This window comes from Penicillium alfredii (genome assembly GCF_028826965.1).
Source record: "Penicillium alfredii strain IBT 34128 chromosome Unknown utg000009l_segment0_segment0, whole genome shotgun sequence".
Taxonomy (NCBI): Eukaryota; Fungi; Ascomycota; class Eurotiomycetes; order Eurotiales; family Aspergillaceae; genus Penicillium; species Penicillium alfredii.
The window spans coordinates 1,552,609-1,568,052 of record NW_026622706.1 but is presented as its reverse complement, the minus strand read 5'-3'; the positions used below and the strand labels follow the sequence as shown (position 1 = coordinate 1,568,052).

Genomic DNA, 15,444 nt, shown 5'->3' with positions numbered 1-15,444 from the left:
ACTTAAATGCTTAGAATACTTGCAATTTTAGCTTTTCTTTTCTGGTTCGATTATGCCATGCCAATTGCACCCCTATTTAGTTCTCTTTCTTTCAGGTTAGCGGTCTCTGCCGAGGTAGTCATCGGATTGATTCCTCTTACGGGTGATTCATGGTCCAAATGGGATGAAGAGAAGACTCCCAGAACTAGTAGAGCCATGGTCTATATCATTATTGACAGATTTGATTCCAAATGCAGCTTCATACAAATTGGCGAGAATATAGAACAGATCGGGGTAGGTAATGTACAGGATCTACCGCAGCCAAACTTGTGGGGAAATAATCCAACAGAAAGCAGCAGTAGCAATGGAGCAGGTGTTTATGCCCGCTCGATGGTGAATTGCAAAGAGACTTCCCACTTCTGACCTCCAGTGCCATAGCCTCCACCTAGTCGGTTCCGAATCAAACTGGAAATCTTTTCGCGGAGACGGACGAGGGTTTCCTCGGTGCCAGAGACTCGAATCTTGAGATTTGCCATGCATAGCCCATAATGAACCTGCCAGAACCGGGCATCATCAACTCCAAACACAGAGGGGTCTGCTTCAATGTCCTTGATGACCTCGGTGACTCCAGGACCAGAATAGGACATGAGAAGCATTGAGCCCAAGGCCTTGACCAAACGGACTCCCAAGACACACATGGAAATTGCGATTGTACCAGACAGAACCTTGTCAAGCCAATCATAGATGCGAATCGAAACCAATGGCAGCAGCAGCAAAAGCGTGGAGCATGACAGGGTAAGGAAATGAGACGGGTTGCTCAGAACTGAAGGGAGAGATTCCATGGACGCAAAGCGCATCGCTTTTCCGATCCGCGCATGGTTTTTCAGCAGTATTGCGGATACCAACGTAGACAAAATGGCGAGAATAGCCGTGACATCGACAGTGCCCAGAGAGACGCGGTCATGCTCGTGTGGATGGTGGGGCTCATGCCCGGACCTCTCAAGGAAATGTTGGAGATTATGGGAGATCAAATCGAGGCCCATGAAAAGAAGCAGTACGCACATGGCGAATCCCGCAAGGACCTCAGCGCGTTCTAGACCAAATGGATGGCGAATGCTGGATCTTTTCCACACTTCGAAATTGCCCAAAATGTCCACTGCCACGCAGAGAAGAGCGCCCAGGGAGTCGAATAGGATGAGATGAGACAGTGCTGTCATAGCCAGCGACCCCTCGGCGGTCCAGAGCGTATAGGCCGCCACGAAGATATGGCAGACACTCCACCAAAATCGTGTTTTCTGGTCCTTCGACATGCTGGTGCGGTATTCCTTCAGTGTGGGAATGGGGAGTGAGTTTGGCAGGGCCAGAGGCGCTCGAGGAGGGGGCTCGAGGAAGATCTGATGCGAGATACTACTGTGCTTATACTTGTGACCTCTGCGCTGCCCGATATTCTGCAAACCCAAGCGCAAATATTAACATGATTTCCTGCCAAATGGCATCATTTTATAGCATCACTCACAGACTTGGTTACCGGGCTCTTCGCCATAACCGTGGTGTTGAAATTGAATGGCCCCGCGGCGGTCATGTTGCTCGAGCCATTCTGCGCCGATGTCGTGCTGTCTGGCACGGGGCTCAAATTGAAGGACGACTTTGTGGGACTGAGACGGCCTTGAGTCCCTGTTTCCAACGACGAACTCCTGGGTAAAGACTCCACCAGCGGCGACAGGGAATCGCGATCAACCGATACTCCTGAGTTCAGCTGGGCATGCTGATGCGCAGGTTCATCCGCCGGCGGAGTGGGGGTTCGCGGAGGAACCGGGAGAGGAAGGTTCGAAGCCATGTTGATGGCTTGAACAGGCCGCCGGAATGGGCAATTGGGAGACAGGGTGGTAGCAGAGTACCTTGGAGGCTGAAAAGGAGATCACAGATAAGGCGATTAGTGCCTGGGGAGTCAGGCGCCAAAGGGGCGGGGACCCCGTGTCGAGTACATCATCAACTCCCGCCTCATGTACTGCTCTCATCATTCATTTCGCGACTTTCGCTTTTCGCTTTTCTTGTTCGTTCAGTCTCGAATTGCGTGCTTTGTCGCTGCTTTATTATCCCCCGTCTTCTCCCGCGATGCTTACTGTCTCGCTTTGAGGAAGAGAGTCCGATGCCGACCAGTTTGTGGCGTCGATGGATAACCGCGGCTCCTTCTTCTTCTTCCTGCTGGTCTTCTATCTCCTCCTCAGCTCTCAGTCGCGTCCGCCTGTGATTGATGAGGACCGCCAGCATCAGCGCCAGCTCGATCGAGAGCGACATGCGCTTCAGCTGCTGAACGAGTCAAGATATGGCGACTTCGATCCGCCGGTCGATCACTGGCTTCCCTTTGCAGGACTCAGGAGCAACGATAGCTATGCATGGGATCTCTTCCCAAACGTCCGAAGTCGCGCCCATCACCAGCTGCAATCCGCTCTTTCAAGTGCTGGCTTAGAGCCTCCGATAGGCCTGGAAGACCCCGACCGATCGGCCCCGTTGAACCTTACTAGACTCTTTCTTCCGGTGTATCGCAATGCAACGGGAAAAGTGCGAGGGGACTGGGTGCGACGGGATGAACATCGCAGTTCGCCGCTCAATACGTCGGCAATCGCCCACGAGCATGAATATTTTACGCATGATTTCAGCACCAATATCACCGGCAGCGAAGGCACGTTCTATTTCGATCTGGAAGAGGCAGGCGAAGAAGAGCTTCGGATAGGCGATGGTCTGGCTCGCGAGGTTAAGGCAAACCTGGCGGTTGAGAGCCGGGACGACTGGGGCAGTACATGGTACCTCTCGCTATTTGGTGTGCACTTCCCAGAGACCGGGGGGATCATCTTAAGTACCTCGAGCGAGAAGTTTGGCGGAATATTCTCGCTACCGCATTTTGCACTCTCTCCTGACACCTACGAATTGTCTCACCGGCTTCTGTTGAAGTCGCTGTCAGACACCATATCGGAGAAGCAGAATCGACCGGCAACCATGTTCCCCTGGGCTTCTCTGGCGGGTACGGGGCAAGTCGAGTTCCCGGCACCCAAATGCGAGCATATCGTCTACCTGCAGCAACATCCTGTCATGGTTAGTGATACCGTCGCCGACCGACTGTTACTGGAACGAATGGAAAACGAGCTCCGGTATCCCATGGGAGCGCCAATTCCAGATCCTCCTCTTATGGTCATGTCAGCCGTCGTCTTCTCTCCGGACTGCGGGTATATACTGGAAACCAAGGGCGCGCCTGAATTTCCACCTTCAGACTCGCTATATCTGTCGGGGCCAAAACATGAAGAGTATAGTAAATATGCGGCCCGTCTGATTTTTGTGGTTTCTGCTGTGTTTGTTGGGCAGATTACCCTGCTTCTACGCCAGATCAAAGAGGCTTCGACTCCGTCTACGCGGAGCCGGGTGAGCTTCTACACCATTGCATTCATGGCGCTCGGCGATGCTTTTGTCTCGACGTTTATTGTTTTGGAGCTCTATGCAGCTGTATCTTTTTTGGTTCTGACGATGGCATCATTTTTGGCCTTCCTTTCCGTCAGTTACATCGGAATGAAATTCATGATGGAGATATGGGCGGTCCAGGAACCCGAACGGCGCGAACAAGAGCGTGCCGTCAATCCTCCGACTCCCGCTGTTCGTCCTGGGACTCTGCCCCTGCCTGCAACGGCAATGCGAGACACGGCGGTCATTTTACCGCCCGATCAAGATGCTCCTGACGATGATCTCGAGCCGCCGCCCGCCACTCGTGCCACGCCACCGACCCCGAGGCAAATACGGAGCGATGTCGGCGCGATGTATGCACGCTTTTACCTTACGCTATTCGGGATGATTATTATCTCGATCTGGGCATTTCTTCTGCCGCGGCGTCTGGGATCGATCTACTCCCGCTTGCTGGCCTCGATCTATCTTTCGTTCTGGGTTCCTCAAATCTACCGCAATGTCATGCGGAACTGCCGCAAAGCGTTACGGTGGGATTTTGTTGTTGGCCAAAGTATCCTGCGGCTGTTTCCTTTCTTGTACTTCCTTACAGCCCGTGGCAATGTGCTGTTCATTCGACCCGACTGGACAACCGCGCTTGTCATGGCCGGCTGGATGTGGATTCAGGCTTGGGCCCTGGCCAGCCAGGATATCTTGGGCCCGCGTTTCTTTGTACCTCGAGGCTGGGCGCCTCCGGCGTACGATTACCACCCCATTCTCCGTGATACCAGCGGATCCGACGAGGACCTTGAAGCCGGAGGTGGTGATCTGTCGATTGCTTCCCTGCGGGCTGGTGAGCGGGATCTGGTGAGCGAAACCAAAGACGACGACAAGGTGCGGTCTCGAGACCGCAAGAAGGCCATGTTCGACTGTGCCATCTGCATGCAGGATATTGAGGTGCCGGTTCTGCCGGCGCTTTCTGCTCCTGGTGCCAGTAGCGTCACCGACGGGGCCTCGAGTCTCCTGAGTCGTCGCGCCTACATGGTCACTCCTTGCCGGCACATCTTCCATACGGCGTGTCTGGAGAGCTGGATGCGGCTTCGTCTACAGTGCCCGATTTGTCGTGAATCTGTCCCTCCTGTTTAATCATGTCGATTGGAACGGCCATGTTATTTTTGCTTGTATATAATAGATCTTGCTCCATTTCTTGCTGGAGCCATGGCCTGCTGTTCTTGTTTATAGCTAAGATCAATGTTTTCGAACGCTATGCCTCTCCTCAGAAATACTATGGCTAGAATCCCTTTCCTAGAGAAAAGAACCATGATAACCAACGAATCTTCAGCATTCCTGTTGAACGGGGAGGTCAAGCCATCGGCGAACAAGACCAATCTAGACACTTGCGTTGAACAATTGTCTCCAAGAGACATACATGAAAATATAGCATCACATGGTAAAGTAAAAGAACAACGGGAAAATCTACCACCACAGACAAGGGAACGCCAGTTGTCTCGTTCCAATCCCAACTTCAATCCCAACACAATCCGATCAAACCCGACGAGGATCTAAGCATCGATGGTCTCCTTGTAAGCCGACTCGTCCAGCAAGGCGTCGAGCTCGGCAGCATCATTGACCTCGATCTCCGCGATCCAGCCCTCGCCCTCGGGGCTGGAGTTAATCGTCTTGGCCTGGTCCTCCAGGAGAGCATTGCCCTGAACGACCTTCCCAGATACCGGCGAGAGCACGTCCGACGCGGACTTAACCGACTCGACCGCACCGACGGGCTCGCCCGCAGTCACTTCGAGCTCGGGTTCCGGGAGCTCGACGTAGACGACGTCACCCAGAGACTTGGCGGCATACTCGGTGATACCGATCTTGGCTGTTGGGGTTGTTCTGTGTCAGTGATCGATGTTTCAAGAGTGACTAGAAATACTCACCAAGCTTGCCGCCGTCGGCCAGTTCAATCCATTCGTGCGACTCGGTGTATTTCTTCACCTGCGCTGCATTGCGGGATTGCGCGGTTAGTTACATCTGCGAATCCTTGTAGAGCTCCGCGAAGCTTAGAAAAAGCATCTCCAGATCCAATTGATCTTCTCTATACCCCCTGCGACTTCTTCGAGGGCATTGGGATCCCAGGCGACTCACCAAAAGGGCTCTGCGAGAAGCTCCTCGTTCCCCGCGGAAAGCGGAAAGCGGGCGATGCCCTGCAGACTGGGGTGAGAGGCTTCTGGGCGAGGACGCGCGAAGCAAAGGGGCGGACAGATCGAGCGACGGCAGACATTTTGGAGGAAAAGGAATAATCACAAAGGGAAGAATTGAGTGGTGGAAGAGGAAAAGACGAAGAAAGTGGAAGAGGGAAACGAGCAGGTGCTTCTCCGGCGGAGACTCACTGACGGCATGGCGATAACACCGCCAAGCCGCTGATAAGCTACCTCGCCTTGCTAGGATTTTCCTCGGGACCTGTCTTTTGCCCATCGGATTTTGCCCACCACGCGCCATGTTGTATGAGCTGATTGCCATTGTAAGTGATTCAATGGCTTATGAAGAGAGGATTGAGAAGAAGAAAATGGAAGATAAAGACGGACGAAACTGACGCGCGCTCTCTCCCCTGACAGGTCCGCCCGGGCAGTACCCACGAAGTTCGCGAGTACGACACCATCCTGCCCCCGTCTCTGCATTCTTTATCTACAGATCCAGCTAATCATTCCTTGCCAACAGGATCGCCCGTAACACCGGTCTCCAGGTGATCCGCTCCGGCGGCGTGATCCGGGGCTACACCAACTGGGGCCCGTTCCGACTGCCCAGAGCCACAACGAAACACCAGGCCCGATACCACGATGGTCACCACTTCTTCATGCGCTTCGACTCGTCCGGCCCCGTCCAAGCATCATTGCGCCGAACTCTCAGCCTCGACCCCCGTATGATCAACTTCACGGTGGTGAAGCTGGGCGACACGCTCGAGAAGGTCAAGGACATCAATGGGAGAATCGAATGGAACAATAGCCGCAACATTACCGACTCGATCTAAGCAAACTATGAAACCACCAAAAATCTCGGAGGGCTAGAGAGACGTGGTTGTCGGGGATTTGGAGATTACGACTTGGGTGTCGGCATTTGTTTTTCTGTATCATTATGGCATGGGAGATTCGGGATAATCACTCTGCACTACCTGCACGCTCGGCGCATACTGTATAAATTCCAATCTGATTTCTTTGGGTGGCTTTGTTGGCCATCGCAGCTATGATGAATATTGGACATCGTAGATCCATTGCCCCCGGACAAGAATGCGACCTCAATGCTCATAGTATGGCTCTTTAGTTCGATCGTATACAAATTAATCTCTCTTGCAAATTAGCCCATTCTTTTCGAGGTTCAAGCCCATACTCGCAGATCGTCAAGCCCGTGGAGAAGCATTGCCGACAGTCACGGGTGGACAGCCGAGGTTCCCCGGTCCCCCCCCAATGACCTGTCCGGGGTACAACCCGCATCGCCAGAATGACTTGAACATATTCCTTTTGGTTGGTCAGAGTTGGTTTGCAGCACTCATTCAAGGGGGATTCTCGTTCTTTCCCGCTGCAGCCATTACACCGCAATTGTCAGACCCATCGTCGGTATTGTTCATAAACATCAACTTGCGAAGAATCTCGGTACTTGGCAATCACTGGGATATCTGCCAAACATTGCGCCTGGGCACCTTTTTCAAATTGCATTGCCATGTCTCCCCAGCGCCGGACATCGGACTGGAGCTCGGGCAACCTGGCATCCCCGCTTTCGTTTGTTGAATTGATGGCTTTGGAGCGACTCGACACCACCCAGACATCAGACCGCGACCATGAGCCAGAGAAGATCGAACGATTTCGTTCGCTTGCAGCGCCATTCCCTCCTGCCGAAGGGACGCGTTCATTTGGTGGGCACGTATTCGCCCAGTCTGCCTATGCCGCCTCCAAGACTGTCGGCAAAGGATTTGTCGTCCATGTAAGTTATCATTGTATCCTATTGATCTATTCTTCTAGATCATAATTTGACATTCTTCACAGGACATGACGGGGTCGTTCATCCGCGGTGGCCGACTCGATGTGCCGTATGTGTACACAGTCCGCCACATTCGGGACGGGTACATGTACTGCACACGCGCCGTGGATGCCCGGCAAGAAGGCAAGATCTGCTTTTCATGTCTTTGCTCATTCAAAAGAGATGAGAAGCAGCGTACCTTCCACCACCAACCATCAACTGCACAGGAGCGGTTCCGGTCAATTCTCTCTGCGAAACGACCCGAGGACCAGCCCATTAGCCCCAGTGTTGATGCAGACTGGTGGATTGAAAACGTGAAAGAGGGCAACATCACCGAACGCGAGTTCCCTGGGCTCGATGTGCGTAAGGTAGACATGAAGGATTACAATCAGCCGCGAGATATCCAGGAACACCCTGAGAAATACCGCCAATTGGGCCAATATCGTCTTAAGGGCTCACCAGATCAAGACCCGACAGCAACACTTGTTCAGATCAAGGAGCGAGAGCAGACGGGCGAATATGACAACCTCTATGCTTGTGCGCACATGTACTCCAGTGACAAGAATTCGCTGTTGCTGATTCCACGTGCTCTTGGTATCAAGCAATGGTCAGAAATGGCAAGTCTCACTCTCATGGTTGTTTTGCACCAGCATGGCGAGGCCCTGAGGATGATTGACTGGGAGGCAGCCTCGAGTGCTGATGGGTCTAGCGTGCCGATGAAGTGGTTTGTGCAGGAAGGTTGGACCCCCCAGTCTGCAGAGAACCGGGCAGTCCATGAGAGTCATCTCTGGAGCCCTGATGGGACACTAGTGGCAACATCTATGCAGGACAGTATGCTTCGGCTTCGAAAACCAGGGCGAGCAGGGAATCTATAATGGATGTATATACATTTAGAGCAACTGGTTAGATCACAATAGTAGTGACACATCGATTACGCTAGCTAACCCCCCCCCCCCTTTTTTTTTTTTTTTTCTAAAGAAACCCTGCCCATTCAACTGTTTAAATAAGGACCCCTTAAGCCTTGAATATCTCCCGAATATATACACATCTAAGCTGATTTAAAATGTTTATAGATCGTAGATCACGTGCACATGTGACGTAAAGGCATCGAATCAACAGAAAATCGACTGGCCCATTTCACGTGTCTCATCTTCTGTCGCAACTTGAAGCAGGTTGCTCACAGTTCTTCTCATGATGATTGATGACTAGCTCTGCTTGTTCCACAATGCGCAAGACACTTCTTCTTGTCTTTATCCATGGCTTCAAGGTATGAGCCCTCCCGTCCCACCTACTGGTGTTTCCCCGCAAAGAAACATGCAGGGCTGCAAATTGAGCGTCGGGAGGTACCAGTGACTGACTGTTTGACTGTGTAATCCAGGGCGACGATGACACCTTCGCCACATTCCCCGAACACCTCCGTGTACTTGTCAGCAAGGCCTTGCCTGCGGTCACGGTGGTCACCACCGTGTACCCGAAGTATGAGACTAAAGGCGACTTGAGGGAATGTGTAGGGAGATTTCGTGACTGGTAAATTTGGACCAACTTTGTTTTATGGTAAACCCCTATATCTAATCCATTACGGTGATCCAGGCTACAGAACACCGTGATCGACCTCGAGGTTGCAAACCATACGGCATCGCCCACTGTCGACCCGTCCGTCCATGTTTTCTTGGTTGGCCATTCAATGGGAGGGATTATGGCTGCGGAGACACTACTGCTGGTAGCAGAAGAGCAGCCAATCTTCCGAAACCCTCCTACGGGCCCATCGAATGAGAATGCTCGAGTCGTGGGACCGGGCACATTCATGTTCCCGCACGTCCAAGGAGTACTAGCATTTGACACCCCATTCTTGGGCATAGCACCGGGAGTGGTTTCATATGGGGCTGAGGGTCACTATCGCAATGCAACAACCGCCTACAATACCTTTTCCGATGTTGCAGGACTATTTGGCTACGGCGGGAAGAACAATCCGTCTGACAAGGCCGCGGTGCAAGCCAAGCCCTTGCCTCCCTCATCCGATGCTGCGGCTGTTCCCTCCTGGCAGCGATGGGGTCGATATGCCATGTACGCCGGGGCTGCGGGCGCCGTCGCGGCTGGCAGTGCAGCTGCCATGTATTCACAGCGCCATCGGATCTCCGATGGGTTGGGCTGGGTTTCATCGCATCTCGAGTTCGTGGGGTGCCTAACACGCGCCGCGGAGCTACAGCAGCGTCTCGTGCGGTTGTCAAAGGTGCAGGAGGACCGGGACATCCAATGTGTCAACTTCTACACCTGTCTTGGAAACAATGCGACATCTCTCGTGGAAAACACAGCAACGGGCAAGACCTCATTCAGTCAGAAGATTATCCGGTCCAAACACCGAACATTCTGCACTCTTCCCACCGAGGTGGAAGACGGCAACGAGGCCGCCATTCTGCAGCCAGGGCTTCAATGGACGAGGGCCGTGAACGACAAGGCATCCGACGAGGTCAAGGCGCACATCACCATGTTCCTACCCAAAGACAATCCCGCGTTCTTTGATTTGCTCGGCGCTGCTTGCAAGGGAATAGTGCGGTCGATCGACAAGGGCTGGTACAACACATCGACCGGGCCGGTCGAAAACGACCCCATTCACCCACCGGCACATGACCGGACCAAGCCCGACGACGGCTTCATGGACGGCGTTGATGTCGTGGTCGTGGATTGAGCGGGCAACAAGACCCGAGATCTTCCTGTTAGAGTTTTCTACCTTTGCCGTTCGAGTGCCCCCTTTATTCTTATTGCAGAGGAAATAAACGGCTCGAATACATCTTCCCCTGATCGGCGGTCCACCCCCGACTTGAGTTCAGTCCGCGTGCGCCGTATCGGGCAAACACATACAGCGAATGGAGCATGCATGCATATTACCTGACTCTGATATTCTCCACAGGCGAACGAGAGAGAAAAAGTTAAATCGCTGTGCTTGTGCTCTCTCTCGGATGTCCATGATTCCGAGCAATTGTGCTCGAGAGAGTGCTGCCATACCATTGTCTAAACCCAGGAAACTGCTTGGCTACCCTGGTTTCATGTTTCGGTCTCTCCATAACCATTCACTCTTGAGACGGACGGGTTCGACTGGCGAGACAGCGCTGCAGACCGAGATATCCCTCGGCATATTATTACTAGACTCATCCTTGCATAGCCCGTGGTGGGGCTGTGTATTCTTGGGTGCATAGCAGCATATCTGCTTTCTTTAGGGAGTAAGCGTGGAATAGTACATGGACTCCAACCAAAGAAGCTTCAGCTCAAAATGTTTTTTGCCATTGCACTCCAATTTGGGGAATTACTTTAGGCCATCGCGCTGCAGATTTTCTTTTTCTTTGTCTCCTTTCTCCTACTCGTATTCGGATAGCAGGACGCGATCCATGCACAATCGGGGTTCTTGTCCTCATTTGAATTTAGCTTCCGCTCGACACGGGAGGCTGATCGTCCTGGAACCAGATGAACCAGATGAATGCCGTTCCAGATTACACTCGGTTCGCTACTATGCTGTTGATCATTACTGCACACTGAAGAAACAAGAACCAACCATATAAACTATTTCCGAGCCCCTTCCCTCCCTTCCAGGGCTCATCCCGTCCAGCGCAAATCCAAATATCCATAATTCACGTCCGTGCCACCATACTGCTGTAAAAACCAAAAGAAGATATCGTCGTGGGCCATCAAATGCGAGAATAATGCTGGTGCTGCGCCGAAACCAATGGAGTAAAGCTCAATAAACAAGACGAACATGAGAGAGATAGAAGAAGAAAAGAAGAAGAAAAAAATCGCTGGATAGATCATCACGTCCATGGCCCCCCATCAGAGCCACTCGCGTGAATCAGTAATTATGGTGGCTGTAGTTCGAGGCGCGCTGGTGGTACATGCTGCCCGCATACTCGGAGTTGTTGTCCGCGTAGACCGTCCCTCGACGTTCTTCCTCGGGCAGCAGCTCTTTGACCTCCCACGTATTTGGTTTGACGCCGACAGAGAACTCGAGGTCTTCTTTGGTAATGGAGTCCCAGAACTAGGCTGATATCAGTTGCATGCACACACATAAAAAGAATGTCTCTAGGCCCGTTAATCACTCACCTTGTAAATCATCATCACGGCCAGCAGGTTGCAAAATGTGGCGAAAAAGAGTCCGTCCAAGTAATGCTGGACATTATTGCAGATAGTATCACTGAAGGCATACAGCAAGACCTGTCCAATGATAAAGACTAGCACGCCAAAGGAGATATGTCCGAGCGGCCAACGGTCATCCAGCGTGTTGACGACCAGCAGGAGCTGCATCACCACGTACACGGCGACGGAGATGGCATTGAGGAGATAGAGCACCACAAACAAGCCGACGGTGTTGTTCGGGCCCAGGCCGCCCCACGACTTGAAGGTCAACAGGGAGATCACAAAGGTCATGATGAACATGATCGCGGAGCTCACGCGGATCAGCCACACAGAAAGGGCGGTTCCGTCCTCGTAGAGCTGGAAGCCCACGAATCCATTGACAAGTAGACAAGAGCACAGCGCCGAGATCAAGCCACTCTGAACCGCGACGAAATACGGGAACGGACCACTCTTGGGAGGGACCACGCCGGCGTCGATGATGAGAGAGCAAATGGTGAGCGCCATGTATAGATAAAAGAAGGTGATGATCTCCTTGCGGCCTATTATAGATAACAGAAATAACAGAGGTTAGCCCTAGTCCAGTCGGACACAACACAGAGGGGTGAAGGTCAAGGTCAAGACGAACCGACGGCAGTGAACTTAGACCGGACATGGAGAATCATAATCACCGTCATAGCGAGGGCGATAATATGCATGAACGAGGCCGCACCCTCGAAGATAATGGTGTTGGCAACCTCAATATTGCGCGCATAGCAGTTGGAGATGATCCCCGTGGACCCGGATATCGACGACGCCGGGCCCACCAGCGAGCACAATGGCAGCGCCGCCTTTTCGCATATTGTATCGAAATCGCCAAAGCCCATAGCTGAGGATAATGGTGGCGGGTTGGGAAGGTCAGGCCGGTGCGACAACAAAACAGGGCGATTTTCCCGTTGCGATGGGCGGCTGTCTCCACAACGACGGTGGGTGGGACGGTGAAGGGAAGAGAGCTGACAATCAGACCCAGCCTTTTTTTTTTTTGGTTTTGCTATGCCTCCAGTTGAGCACCTTCTCTTGGAGACTTTGGGCCTCGGTGTACCTTTCTCTCTGTTCAGCTATAAACAGGGAGTCCTTGCAAACGAGCGGATTGGGTCGACCCAAGTGAAAGCTGCAGCGCGGCGACTGCTCAATGCCATCTTTTTTCCTGCGAGGGGGTGGGTCACGGGACTCTCCGAATTGGCTCGGTAGGCGCTGTTTTTCCGTTTCCACTTTGGGACTAGCGTTCCCCAGAGTCTTAGTCACCCAACCTAATCGATCTGGGAGCCACTAACCCGATGCGGTAGGCGCGTGACTTGAATCCTTCGGGTTGTTTATAGTCAATTTATGGAAATAGACAAATGATAAAAATAAACCAAAACAGGATTGCTAGTATACTTACAAACACTAGACATCTTAGAGGAGTGTGCATTGAATATGGGATCGGATTTAGGACAATCCCAATTTCCCGGGCTAGTATAGTATAATGCGAATTCCAGAAAACACAAAGAAAAGCAAAAACAAAGTTTGGAGGCTGCAGTAGGATTAAACTAGCGAATTCGATCGAAATCAGTGATCATCCTGGTACCCCATCTTCCCCATCTTCCAGGGTCTTTCCCGTGCCCCGATACGGGGGTGAATCAAGTTCATGATCCCTTCGCAAATATTCCCAGGTTTCCTTCCACCACTCCTGGACAAATGCCTATCACATCACGGATAATAGTTTGACACGCAGTCCCCACCTAAAGCATGTTCGGGTCTCCTGTCTGATGATCAATCCCCAAAACGAATAAAGGTGAACCCGACCTTGAGACACGCAGGAACGGACTCCGAGTGGGGCATTTTCTTTTTCTACACCTCACTTCCACGGATATTTCCGTGTGGCACAAGAGAGACCACCTGGGTAGATATGGTAATATGGTGATCGTGAGCACGACTCTGAACAACCCCTGTCAATTGCTGATCCAGGCCATTTCTCAGCATTGTTTCCCCCCATGACTCAAGGAGTGTCAGACGAGGTGTCAGACTAGGCAGTACCGTTTCTTTCTTTCTTTTCTTTTCTTTTCTTTTCTTTTCTTTTCTTTCTCCCGTGCCAAGTCTTGCCGCAGGTTGCCCCGAACCCCGAACGATGCGCATCCAATTGGCAATCGATGAGTTGGGAGAGGAAACCAGATGTTTGTAAGGTGGGACAAGTGGCTGAGCCCAGAAAGCTCCTTTTTTTAATTATTTTGTTTTTATTCTGATTCTGTGCCGATTGGCGCCTATCACCCGCACCGACTGCCCAACATGTCGTTACTCCGGTTTTCCCAAGCCGAGTCCAGCTTGCCACCTGGTGATTTGTTACGACTATTGTCACCGGACTGTTTCGAGGGCTCTGTGCTCATCTGATTCAAACCAGAATGAGCAGGAGTGTGTGTGGCATTGAAGATCCAATTCCACAATGTACAGTATCACCGCCAATCTCCGAGGCCTCGGCATGGCCGGTTCTGTCTCATGCATGAAGATCCTGACTAGCGCCACGTGTGTGAAGAAGCATCAACGGCTGCGAGGAACCGTGTCGATCTCCCACCTACCCGATGGGTAGTGATGTGGGCGTCATGGGGTTGATAGAGCAATTTAAATTGTAGATTAATATAAAATAAAAGCCAGTAAATATAAATAACAACCCTCGGTTGTTTCGGTTTAACGGTCTTACAGATCAAAGCCACAGCCCTTCATGCAGGACCCGCTTCCTTGAGGGTTTTTTTTTTTTTTCCGGTGGGGATTGCGTGTAGATACTCTTTGGAAAAAAGGCTGCGGAATTATGGAGCAACCGACTTCTGGGATGTTGAAATAATTGACAGACCTCTATTATTATTATTTTATTTTCGTTTTTGGAATTCAGTTTATTAATTGATTTTTGTTTCCCTGTTCCCACCATGTGTACCTTGGTGCACTCGGGCACGAGACAGTATATTTTCCTCCCCGGACCTCGCCAGGTCTACACTTTTTGATTCTCTATTCAACTACATTATTTCACCCATCTCAGTCACTTCAATTGCCTCAATTCTTGAGACTCTTCAACCCACTTTTCTTGCATTCAATACTCGCCGGAACCCCCCATGGGATCAAAATGTGCAACTACTTCAAAAACTACTATATCTATAGCAGCTGCCAGAACCCCTCCGCCCACTTCCTTCGCACCTCCCTGGATGGCAGCAAAGACAGTCGATGTCCCGACAGTCCCCACGACCGGTTCATTGTGGTGGTGGGCAAATGTCTGCTCTGCGCGGTACGGTGACTTGCGATCATGTCGACCATGATTTTGGAGTCAAATCTTACTTTTGATTGTTTTTTTTTCTCTCTCGGCCGGGGTGTTTAGGACATGGATCTTTTCAGTTTTTCTCCCGTCTCTTGCATTGCCCGTTCTTGGCGCGACCATATCTTCATCGCCAGGAACTATTCGGCTAGTGCCGACCCTCTCTTTCTTCTTTTCTTGAGGGGGCGGCTCTCCCGAACCGATGACGATGGGACCACTCAATTTGAAATCGACTATTCGCCCATGCGGTCATGATCGACACTTCTATTCTTTTTCTTTTTCCCTTTTTCTTCCATTTTATTTTTCTGGAGGGGCACCGCGGGTTTTTTTTTTCGTTTTTAACTTTGTGTTTTGGAGTCTGCATTTTTCCATACTCCGGAGCATTGGTGCCATCCAGGTTTTTTTTTCTTGTCTGGAGACTTTTTTTTTCTGTTTTTCACCTGCAAGCGCCTGTACCTTTGATGTCGTATTTTTGCTTTTTTGTTCTCGGCGTTCCAAGGCAATTCTCCGGGGTTGGAGATCCACGATACTTCTGGATTTTAGGGCATGATTTTCTCCAATTCCCAAAACATGGACACAATAAAAACAGAAAC

The 15,444-nt window shown here is 51.5% G+C and overlaps 7 protein-coding genes across 7 annotated transcripts; 4 read left to right on the top strand and 3 right to left on the bottom strand.

Annotated features, from left to right (window-relative positions):
• Positions 1 to 356: 356 nt before the first annotated feature.
• Positions 357 to 1,816, bottom strand: NUU61_006517 (cation efflux family protein family; the record flags this gene model as incomplete). The annotated part of the gene is made up of 2 exons (XM_056657045.1): positions 357 to 1,427; positions 1,496 to 1,816. The coding sequence occupies 2 exons, from the start codon at positions 1,814 to 1,816 to the stop codon at positions 357 to 359; spliced, it is 1,392 nt and encodes a 463-aa protein (XP_056509845.1).
• A 335-nt stretch (positions 1,817 to 2,151) lies between these two features.
• On the top strand, positions 2,152 to 4,554 carry dscA (ubiquitin-protein ligase dscA; the record flags this gene model as incomplete). Its single annotated transcript, XM_056657044.1, has 1 exon — positions 2,152 to 4,554. The coding sequence occupies one exon, from the start codon at positions 2,152 to 2,154 to the stop codon at positions 4,552 to 4,554; it is 2,403 nt and encodes an 800-aa protein (XP_056509844.1).
• A 416-nt stretch (positions 4,555 to 4,970) lies between these two features.
• NUU61_006515 (glycine decarboxylase subunit H) lies at positions 4,971 to 5,686 on the bottom strand (the record flags this gene model as incomplete). Its single annotated transcript, XM_056657043.1, has 3 exons — positions 4,971 to 5,284; positions 5,343 to 5,405; positions 5,551 to 5,686. The coding sequence occupies 3 exons, from the start codon at positions 5,684 to 5,686 to the stop codon at positions 4,971 to 4,973; spliced, it is 513 nt and encodes a 170-aa protein (XP_056509843.1).
• A 216-nt stretch (positions 5,687 to 5,902) lies between these two features.
• NUU61_006514 (mitochondrial 37S ribosomal protein bS6m) lies at positions 5,903 to 6,433 on the top strand (the record flags this gene model as incomplete). The annotated part of the gene is made up of 3 exons (XM_056657042.1): positions 5,903 to 5,926; positions 6,021 to 6,052; positions 6,124 to 6,433. 3 exons carry the CDS (start codon positions 5,903 to 5,905, stop codon positions 6,431 to 6,433), a joined length of 366 nt encoding a protein of 121 aa, XP_056509842.1.
• Positions 6,434 to 7,119: 686 nt separating this feature from the next.
• On the top strand, positions 7,120 to 8,291 carry NUU61_006513 (acyl-CoA thioesterase; the record flags this gene model as incomplete). Its single annotated transcript, XM_056657041.1, has 2 exons — positions 7,120 to 7,380; positions 7,443 to 8,291. 2 exons carry the CDS (start codon positions 7,120 to 7,122, stop codon positions 8,289 to 8,291), a joined length of 1,110 nt encoding a protein of 369 aa, XP_056509841.1.
• A 350-nt stretch (positions 8,292 to 8,641) lies between these two features.
• NUU61_006512 (esterase/lipase family protein) lies at positions 8,642 to 10,102 on the top strand (the record flags this gene model as incomplete). The annotated part of the gene is made up of 3 exons (XM_056657040.1): positions 8,642 to 8,683; positions 8,795 to 8,943; positions 9,007 to 10,102. 3 exons carry the CDS (start codon positions 8,642 to 8,644, stop codon positions 10,100 to 10,102), a joined length of 1,287 nt encoding a protein of 428 aa, XP_056509840.1.
• Positions 10,103 to 11,254: 1,152 nt separating this feature from the next.
• NUU61_006511 (chitin synthase export chaperone) lies at positions 11,255 to 12,401 on the bottom strand (the record flags this gene model as incomplete). Its single annotated transcript, XM_056657039.1, has 3 exons — positions 11,255 to 11,440; positions 11,506 to 12,077; positions 12,164 to 12,401. The coding sequence occupies 3 exons, from the start codon at positions 12,399 to 12,401 to the stop codon at positions 11,255 to 11,257; spliced, it is 996 nt and encodes a 331-aa protein (XP_056509839.1).
• Between the last annotated feature and the right edge of the window lie 3,043 nt (positions 12,402 to 15,444).